Raw genomic sequence first — 10673 nt, 5'->3', positions numbered from 1 at the left:
AAGAAAATCAAATAAAGATGGCATAGGGTATTACTAACAGGGTGTATGGAAGCTTTTAATGGAAAACACTATTGGTTGTGCTGACAGTGAAAAGTTATGATGTATGGATTCCCACCTTTATCTGATAATTCTATAGCCATGAGCCTCAGAGGAAGTGTTTATCCAGTAGAAAACCTTTCAAAAAAAATAACTCACTGATATAAATTAGAGTTTTAAAACTTTCTCAACTAGATTTAAATGCCACTTTTGAATAATTCCTCTTGCATTACAGAGAATGAATGTTCAGTAGAGGTTTTTTTTTTTTTTTTTAACCTTTTCAATTACAGAACCAATGTATTGGACTTTATGCTACATAATTACACGTATGCTGACCTTTTGCTCTCTATAACTCTACTGTTAGGGAGATAATTACAGTTCTGCACAACACTTTCCTGTGCTTAATCACTGTTCAATAAAAGTCCACTAGAAAGTGCATGAGATGAATTAGAGGAGGAATGCGGTCATCCACATTCAATCCTACTTTGGTTAAATACAGTTTTTGCAATTTTGCATTGTACACACTGTAGTATTTGCTGACTCAATGTGGAATAAGTCACAGGAAAGGAAACAGGACGCAAAGTTCATTTGCATGCTGTCATTAACACCGTCTGCTTCTAGGCTAAAGAACTGGAGCTTACTGCTGAGGAGGTATTAAGTAAAATACACATTTCAGGTAAAAGCTTTTACCCTTACAAGCAAACTTTCATTCTGATGCTGGGAGCTTGACGATGATATCTCTGAATTGCTCATGCAATGTTCTTGTTCTTGGTACAGCTTTATACTGTATCAAGCTGTACGAAAATAGAGAGATGGATGTGAATACTAGGATTTGTTTATCAAGCTAAATCCATTTAGCTTGATAAACAAATCTACAAATTATAATTTACAAATTATATTTGTAAATTGTTTGCACAAGAAATGCGGTATCTGTTAAAACTGGATAAATTCAAGAGCTCCTGAGTTTCTGTATAACTTCATATAAGACGACTCACTAATGTAAAGATTTCACTTACAGTTACTGTAATGTTTTCATTCTGACTCCACCGAAAAGTTTAATTTACTTCGTTTTTCAAATCTAAGAAAAAAAATGTATACAAGTAATTTTTTTTAGTTTGCTTTGCTTTTTTTTTTTTTTTTTTTTAAAGAGAGAGGCATAGACAGACACATTGCAGGCGTATTTTAAAACCATCGTATGAGCTTATAAAAATATTAAAGCTTTGCATGACTCAGACATCAAGGTTTAAATAAAGCTTTAAACTACAGCACAAAAACACACCTTTGTAGTTTCTGTTTACAAGCAGAACCTGTTTCTCAGACTTCTTGCTGCTCTCCTCATGCATTTAATGAAGTGTTACCAATTACCTTCTTCCTGTTGTATGTCTTAGTATTCTGTGCATTTGGAAGTCAATGTGCTCTCATGTCAAGTTCTCCAAGTATTATAAATCCTCGACGTGGGACTAAATATGATTTCTGCTGAAAGTAAATCAAGAAAGAAAAGGTATGTTGCTTGTTATGTTTGATCAGCAGTATGATTTTTGGCTATATATATATATATATATATATATATATATATATATATATATATATATATATATATATATATATATATAAATCAAACAGAGCCAAGATGACACCAGTGATTTAGTAGTTTCTGTATATTACACTGCATATTTCTGTTTGTTGCATAATTCCTTCACTGGACTGTAAAAACAGCATCATGAGGACAAATAGCTATCAAAAGAAGTCTATCAAATTAAGTTTTGGAAAAATAGCAATAAATGTAATATAAAATCATTAGTAAAATATGGAAAGAATGTGGCACATACATACTTAGAGGAGGCCATTAATTAAAATAAAAATGTTATATATACATAATGTATGTATGTATGTATATGTATGTATATGCGCTTCACAATGGGGCTGGTGGTCTCACAGTTACAATGAGTTTCTACTGAGTTTTGTGCCAAAAATGAAGCTTTTATACTCAATCTGAATCTTATCAGTAATTTTATATCAAATATCTAAAATAGCATTCACAATGTTTGGCAGTTTTGTTTTTTGGTATATTTTGTTGCATGTTTAATTCCTCCACTTGACTGTAAAGACGTTGATTCTTAGCTCAGCTTATAAGAAGGAATTAAAAGGCAGCGTCTCAGGCAGGCTGGAGGCTGATCTCTGACCTGAGAAAATAAAGGGTAATGAATAGGTCTCATCATGCAGCAGTATATCTTTTTTCTCTCTTCTCTCTGAGCTCTCGGATGCTCTGAAAAGCCATCCATGAGTTCACTGAGTGTCTGCCTTCATTTTCTCTCAGTGGTTCTACCTCAAAGCTATCAGAGAATAAAGGACTGCAAAAACCCCACTGGGACAAGCCGTGATGACAGAATTTCAGTAATACAGAGAAACCAAAGTAGAGTTGAGAAGGAATAATCAGAATGCTTGAGGACAGGTTTGTTAGTGTAGCAAATAAAGCAATTTCGTGTAATTCTGCTACATGTGAACATGGACCTGTGTACAAGAATAATCTGATTAGTGGAAAAGGGTTGTTTTCCACCAGAATGATTACGGCGATTTCAGGACTCAGTGGCCAGGCTGCAGCGTGAGAGGTTTCATGAGCTGGACAACAAATGGACATTGATTTGCTCATAGAAATCTGTGTTTGGTTCATTTCACAGCTTACCAGCATGGTTCCTGGTCTGTTATGCCATTGTGTGGTTAAATGCCTTTCTTTTTTGTGGCTGTTACCAAAACAACTTTATCCATCAGACACTCCGCTGAATAGAATGGAGTTGGTTAAGCCCCTTTTCTCAAAGATGGCACAATACATCATTTGTATTTACTGTTAATGAACAAATCGCACCCCCAGACATGTCTCAATGAAGTCATATTTTTCTCACTTTGAAAGTGGATAATATGCAACTAATGAAACTTAGTAAGTCTTAGAGCTTTTTTTTACTGCACAAGATATTACCTTACAGTCTGAGATTTGTTTTTGATGTAAAGTCTTACACAGCACTTTGAAAAGGCTTGAAGCACCCTAATGAATGCATTCACAACATGTCTTTCACTTGACGTGGTTGCTGCTGATGTGTCAACAGGAAAGATGAAAAGAGAGAGCTGTACAGCGGCTGGGAGAGCTCTGATGCAGACAATGCACTGAATGGTAAGCAATCAAACCCATTCAGTCAGACCGATTCAACACATGTAACAGTTAATGTGCTAAAAGCAAAATACCACAAAATAATGAGCATCTAAAGGGAATAATACAGAAGCAAAGTTAAATCAATGTGCTCACAAATACATAAACCCTAATGCTTGCTCAAAGTCGTAAATAAGTCTATGAGTGTAGAAGACTGAGTACTTCCTCCATTCTTCTCTTAAATATGATTTAACAGGATGTGTAACACAGGTCCTGAATTATTGGCACCTTTGTAAAGATAGGTTAGATAATGTAATGATGTACACTCATGTATATCATGATGCATAATGATATGTAATGAAGGATTCACCCCCTTGAATTTTTTCAAACCGGAAGTGTTACAAACCGGAAGATAAATGGACCTAATTTGTATTATATATCATGAATCTACACAAAATGTAGGAAAAAAAAAATGTTTGCATAAGTATTCACCCTACTGCTGATGCTGAATTAGTTCTGATGCAGCCAGTTGCTATCAGAAGTCACGTAATTTGTTGAATGGATTACATGTGTAGTAAGGGTTACATGAGCTCTGCATAGCTGTTCCTGGAAGGCCCCAGAGTTGGTTAGAGTGTATTGCTACACAAACAGCATCATTTTGACAAAGAGCTATCAAAGCAAGCCTAGGAATCCTGGAAACATAGAAAATATCCCAAAACTTTGAAAATCATTATTGAATCATTAGTAAAATATGGGAAGAATATGGCACATCCATGACCATTCATTAAAATGTTTATAAAAGGATAAGGAGGGCATTAGCCTTCACAATACTTTTTTTTTTTTTTTTACTTTTTTTCAGCTAGCATGACATTTTCTCTTCAGACACATGCATTACATGACATACAGCCTGAATTAAGTCTGAATTATTCATTCATTCATTCATTCATTCATTCGCCTTCTACCGCTTATCCGAACTGCCTCGGGTCACGGGGAGCCTGTGCCTATCTCAGGCGCCATCGGGCATCAAGGCAGGATACACCCTGGACGGAGTGCCAACCCATCGCAGGGCACACACACACTCTCTCATTCACTCACGCAATCACACACTACGGACAATTTTCCAGAGATGCCAATCAACCTACCATGCATGTCTTTGGACCGGGGGAGGAAACCGGAGTACCCGGAGGAAACCCCCGAGGCACGGGGAGAACATGCAAACTCCACACACACAAGGTGGAGGCGGGAATCGAACCCCGACCCTGGAGGTGTGAGACGAACGTGCTAACCACTAAGCCACCGTGCCCCCCCTAGTCTGAATTATCATAAAGCAAAATTTTGCCCCATCTCCCTGTGGTTAAGTGACATTTGGGAGTAACAAGTGGTGTCCTGTCCCTCTGTGTCACACAAGGCTAACACTGCAGAAGAGAGCCAGAGAATAAGTCATCGATCAGAGCCGGTCCACGGCAGCTTTATCTCTGACATTTATAGTGGGAGCTTGTGATTAATCATCAGCTTAACAAGGCCAGGGACTCTCAGCATCCCTAATGTAGTTGCTTGAACACACTCACACCACACACAAACAAGCTGGCCATGAGGGAAATAGAGAGAGGGCAGTGTGACAATTTTTTTTTCCCCCAAATGCAGATTTTTTGGTTTTTCAAATTAGATACACAAGAGCAGCATAGCTGATTAGGATGAGTTTAGACAAACTGCAAAACTTTTAATTGTTGACAACAAGCATCACTGCCTACTTGCTGATCACATAATTATTCACTGAATGCCTTAAGTGTCAATAGTCATGCTTGGGATTCAATTCAGGTGTAAACCTGCCACTGGGGACAGACAAAAGATTTCTTAATTCCTTCTGCGCTCAGTTAACATGAGCAAATTCTCTCATTGCAGACGATAATGCAATTCATGTCTGGCAGAAGTCAAAACAGCAAGAGAAATGCAGATATTTGGATGAAAGGAACATTGTATTATCTTTAACTGTTACATCCTGGTTCTCTGGCTCAGAGGGGAATGATGTGGCAGAAACATTATTCCCAAGATGTGACACATCTCAAGATAATGCTCCCTCTACTAAATCTCCTGTAGCACTCCAAGCTCGGCCCAACAATTTGAGCCAAAGCACTTCAGACATGGACTCTTTCCAGATAAACTCCATGTCTACTCATTCAATGACCCATAAACAAAATATCATTCATAGCCCCAGTCCAAGCATCTCGGAGCTAAAGCAGAATCAGACGTTAATACTAGGGGCTTCTGCCACTCATGAGCAGACATCTGAGGAATCACTGACCTGGCGATGTAAAGGATTTGCTCCAATGAATCGTGAAGCAAAACCAGCTGAACCTCTGCCTCTCTGCAAATGGCCAGATGCCAAGAGACTGGAATGGTGCCAGAAGAGCTTGGCTGGACTGGCACATCTGGGGGTGCATTCACCCAAAAATCTGCTGCCTGCTTGCAGACACAGGCCAGTGATACAGAGGCCAGTTGTGGGTCATACAGAAGAGCAGGTGCATAACCGACATGTGCAGAAAAGCTTCTTCTGGACAGCAGCATCCAAAAGCCTGCTGAATGAAGATGGCACAAGGCCAGCTACACTAGTAGACCCATGTAACCAAGACGTGTATAGCTATTTGTGGAGTGCAGTGCAAGCAGAAACAGAAGGCTGTGGCAAGAAACTGGAACAAGACAGTGGACACAAGTTACACAGAAACAGTGTGAGCTGCTTGTCGGTAAGAAACTACTTTCTCCTTTTATCCTCCCTCCTTTATCACACCAAAAAATAGCATGGCTCTTGCCACTGTATTAGTCAGATGTTTTGCTTTTTTTTTCTCAGTACAAGCATCAGTTCTAAACACCTTAGTGAGGGGAAAAAAACGTGTCAAACATTGGCTTTGTAATAGGGTTCGGCAATATGGCTAAATTCATCACAGAAATAGAAGCTTTTCACGATGCCCAAACACCACATGCATCACAATATTTAGATGTGCTAACAAAGTGTCAGCAAAACAGTAACACCACACTTTAAAAAAATCTCTGGGCTTACAGCTCTAAAAATAAATTAATATGGAGATAAATATAATAGACATTAAATAGATCTTAGTGACGCACTCAGTCACTAATGTGCTGACCATACACGCAATCCCTCAAAAATCTACCGGGTCATTGAGTGTGATCATGAATATCATTATTGGATAATACAGAAATACATGTACTGGCTACAAAGGGTGTATGTAGCCTTTTGCTCCAAAGAAAAAGGGAGCCATGTGTTACAGTATGTATTATTCATGTTTCCTATTTTTAGACTTTCTGGAGATAATGGTTAATGAACAATTAGCACCAATGGCAACTGTGTGTGTGTCACAGTAGGAAACAATGCTATTGTTGCGAAGTGCACCTCAGAATAAGGAAACACAATGACCTAAGCTTCAGATTCTGTTTAACGTATGTGAGTAGCTTCAAGAAGACAATGGTCCTTATACAGTTGCGTAGAAACAAGATTTGCACTGGAATAACATACAAACAAATCTGCACCTGTTTCATTTCAGGGAAGAGTGTCTCAGGTGCTTTTGTCTGTGGTTGCCGTAAATAAAGATATGTGTGGGGATGTGTGAGATTTTATTCTAAAACCATTTAAAACCATATCTAGCTAGAAACCTGAATCATTTCTAATCTCAGCAATAGATAGCTATGAAAAGTTTTTTTAATGGCTGGGCTTTTATTCATTTTAGAAATAAGTAGGTCAGCTGTGTGTGGCTGTGTGTGTGTTTATTAATGAATAGATAAAATAAGGCTTAATTATAGACGTTATTCAAGATTCAGGTTTCCTTCTTAAATAAACACGCGAGTCGTTATTTCTAATCAACAAAACGTTGACAGAAATGAATTAAGCTCTGAAATGACTATCAAAATGAATAAATTCTTACCATGCATGTATTGATATTACAAAAACTCAACTGCAGGACTAATGAGCTAATAAAGTTACAAGTCTGTACGTGTGTAAAGGTCCTAAATTAGCAAAATGACACTCAACACAACATTTTAGGTATGAAGTTCTCATGAATACAGTTGAGATTCTTCGATAATATTTTGATATTTTTATTTATATTACTCCAATGACTATAGACCAAGTGCTTTATTTATTAATGATACTGATATTAATTGAATTGCAGTGCAAATAATTTTACACATCTTCAGCCAGACATGAATCTGATTGTATAAATAGACATATATACTGTATGTGTACTATATTATATGGTATAGGTGATATATATTACGAATATAATATGTTTAACAGCATGAGAACTACATGTGCTGTGAGCTTTTCACTGCTACATACACTTCCATACTTGCTTTATATTATGACAGTGGCTCCTGACAAACCTTGTTTAGTCAGACAGACTTGAGTGACAGGCGACAACTTCTTCTGTTTCTGAGAGGTATGCGGTTATTCTGATAGAGTAGGAGGAGATCTCACTGTTCTGTCTGAAAACAACATAAGAGAAATGAGTGCATGTGGAACAGAAGCATTGTGGTGAAGGGCAAGAGATGAGATAAAGGTTACTGAATGACAGATATAAACACGAGGCTACTGATGCACTTCATCTCTGTGTTTGCATTTCAGGACATGCTGTGCCCGTCAGGATGCCATGGGAACGGCACGTCCTCCACCATTTCACATGATATCACTTTATTCCACATTCTCCAAGTACTACAGAGCAAACCAGCACATTTCCCCCAGGTCAGAGGACAGAGACGCCTCGAGACACTTCCTACTCTGAATGCCTGAATGCATCCTTGAGAACAATGTAATATTTTTCCACATTCTCAACATGTCACTCTGGCAAACAGCAGCCAAACAAGGTCAGAATATATTTTATTCAAAGACATTTCCTCTACAGTGTAAAAGGTCATGGTTTGATGAGACACAATATTTTTAATGAAGCTGTGAGCTGGAACTGATTAAAATTCAGAAGATGCCGACCTGCAACATTCATACAAAAACCAACAGCTACACAAATGGGAAAGTCACAGGTGAACGGCGAAAGAAACGAATCATTAAAAAAGTCCAGAAGGTTGTAAGCACGCACTTTTACAACCAAAGATTCTGTAGAAACTTGTAAAGAAATAGAAAATCGCAGTCATGATTATAATATGCAAAATAGAAATGTTATAAACAAATCAGGGATTTAAATGAGAAATTAATTCCAGTCATTGGAACAGTAATTCAACAAGTTATATCACCAATTCTCAGGACTTTTTTCTGTTTTTTTTTGATGAATCACACATGGAACAATAAATACTTTTTGTTATTTTATAAGACACATAACATGTACTGTACAAACTTGAGAAAATAAACAGTAAGAAAAATCTGAGAAACTATACTGTATGTGCATTTTCACTCTTCAGGTCTTATTTATTCATTCGACTTTAATACTGTCTACAAGCACTGCAGTAACTTTAGACCACATTCATTAGTTTAGTAGATCGTGATTAACACTATAAGTGCTTATGTAAATATTTTATATCATTAAATATTTTAAATCATCTTCTAGTTTTCAGGTGACATTTCTGTAGTTTTAAAGTGCTGGAATTCTGATAGAAAAATAGACCATCATTTAGAGAAACTGCCAAAAGGATCCATGAAAGTGGGAAAGCTTGAAATGTTATTGCTCTTCCATGAACTGGTCACATGAGCAAGCAGCGGGCGACTGGAACTGGCAACGCAACTGGATGCTAATCTTCCAGTGGCTACTGTAGTGGTGTCACTATTTGACAGCTCAGATATTCTACTGCAATTCAATTCTGCTGCTTCCACTTTGTATTTTAGATTAGATTGATAAAGATTTAAACATCTGGTCATTTAATTAATTGCATCTGAGGTATCTCGGTTTGATTTTCATGTTACAGGTGTCATCTATGGCATCTCTCCAGACGTAACTGAACTATTACATGCCAATTACTGAAATTAGAAAAAAAAAAAGAAAACAAGAAACAAAAATAAGAGTTTAAAAATAACACAGGCCTGAGAGAAAGAGAATCAGCTTTCAGCATAATGGTCTTACCTAAACGACTGGTTCAAGTATTGTTATGTGTTAAGTGACGAACACTCATCGGCCACTTTAATAGTAGCAACTATACACCTGCTCTTTCATTCAATTATCCAGTCTGCCATCATTAGAATGGGGGAAATGTGATCCAGGTTACCTGATCTTGGGATTTTCACACAAGAGAATATAAAATATCATTCAGTTCTGGAGTTGGAAACTTGCTGATGAAAGAGGACCAGTTCATGGTTTGATGTATGGTGTTTTCTGAAATGCTTTTCTTCTCAGCTTTGTTGTAAAGAGTGCTTATTTCAGTTACCAGAGCCTTCCTGTCAGCTCAAACCAGTCTGTCTATTCTTCTCTCAACTGCTTTTATTTTCCTCATTTTTTATTTTATTTTATTTATTTATTTATTTTTGCTTTTTTCAATCATTCTTTGCAACTATTGAAACTGTTGTGCGTGGATATCCCAGGGTCAGGATCCTAGATCACCCTGCCACTGTGATGTCTGAACTGAATCAACTGTTTCTAAAATTCTCAAACATGCCCCTCTGGCACAAACACTGAGATTACGTTTTCCCCAATCTGATGTTTAATGTGAACATTGACTCAAGCTCTGCACTTATGTAAAACTTTGATTTAGTAAATTTTCCAGGAAGGCTTCTAAAAGAGCAGTGGTGATTGTCTACACAACTGATCCATTCTTCACACAGCAGAATGAAGGACAGGAGGATGCACATCAGCCCAGGAGCTCGTACCAGGCTCCATAAGACTTCAACACGGACTTATGTTGCGACTGTATCAGCAGAATCTGAGGTTCATAACCTCTGTTTTGGTGCCATGTCATGAGATTCCTTGAATTTACTAATTAAAGTGCACTTCTTAAACAGATTTAGGCATGGGCAACTTTTAACTGAAAGAATTAAATGTTATGTCACATATATATTGACAAACATTATAGCACAATGTATTATACATATGATACAGTGTGAAAAATAAGAAGAAAATATACACATCAACAGCAATAAGTTCATATCTTCTTAAATCTCATAAGTAGCAAATTCTGGTTGTCTTACACAGGTGCAGTCTCTCCAGCTACACACAGTGACTCCTGGGTTGAACCGAGTTCCAGTTGTCATGGCTCACTATCAAACAACACGAACCAGAAGGGGAATGGGTGTGGTAGTAAGGGGGTACCTTGTGCAAACAGCAGTACATATATATAAGTTGTTGGGGAGTGTGATCCAAAACACCACCACTGAGGATATGACTTGCGCGGGTAGTGTGCACCATGACTATGACGACTGCACGGTAAAGAGTGTGGATGTCCAATGCGTCTGCCACACTGCTGACTCAAGGTCATGTGACTTCATCGAAGGCGATGTGATTCTGTGAGAGACAGACGAGATAGCACTTTAGAATACGTTTGGCATCCATGT

General features: G+C 37.6%; 2 protein-coding genes across 5 annotated transcripts in view; one reads left to right on the top strand and one right to left on the bottom strand.

The window, feature by feature from the left end:
- Positions 1 to 1422: 1422 nt before the first annotated feature.
- Positions 1423 to 8585, top strand: LOC132845837 (uncharacterized). The gene is made up of 4 exons (XM_060870151.1): positions 1423 to 1537; positions 3138 to 3202; positions 5081 to 5919; positions 7812 to 8585. The coding sequence occupies exons 1-4, from the start codon at positions 1503 to 1505 to the stop codon at positions 7974 to 7976; spliced, it is 1104 nt and encodes a 367-aa protein (XP_060726134.1). The 5' UTR covers positions 1423 to 1502; the 3' UTR covers positions 7977 to 8585.
- Positions 8586 to 8853: 268 nt separating this feature from the next.
- Positions 8854 to 10673, bottom strand: part of plppr5b (phospholipid phosphatase related 5b) — a 48369-nt gene continuing 46549 nt past the window's right edge. For all 4 annotated transcript variants that reach the window (XM_060870156.1, XM_060870153.1, XM_060870154.1 and 1 more), the window contains one exon: positions 8854 to 10623. Coding sequence is in view for 1 of the 4 variants with exons in the window: in XM_060870155.1 (XP_060726138.1) it covers positions 10594 to 10623 (30 nt within the window). In the remaining 3 variants the exon portion in view is untranslated. The remainder of the gene's footprint in view (positions 10624 to 10673) is intronic.

This window comes from Tachysurus vachellii, chromosome 5 (genome assembly GCF_030014155.1).
Source record: "Tachysurus vachellii isolate PV-2020 chromosome 5, HZAU_Pvac_v1, whole genome shotgun sequence".
Classification (NCBI taxonomy): Eukaryota; Metazoa; Chordata; class Actinopteri; order Siluriformes; family Bagridae; genus Tachysurus; species Tachysurus vachellii.
This window is presented reverse-complemented; position numbering and strand designations above follow the sequence as displayed.

Excerpts from the sequence above, each read along its gene's own strand:
- LOC132845837 (XM_060870151.1), top strand. The coding sequence starts at position 1,503 with ATGATTTCTGCTGAAAGTAAATCAAGAAAGAAAAG. Across the intron at positions 1,538-3,137 it reads AGTAAATCAAGAAAGAAAAG|GAAAGATGAAAAGAGAGAGC; the intron begins GTATGTTGCTTG and ends ATGTGTCAACAG. Across the intron at positions 5,920-7,811 it reads ACAGTGTGAGCTGCTTGTCG|GACATGCTGTGCCCGTCAGG; the intron begins GTAAGAAACTAC and ends TTTGCATTTCAG.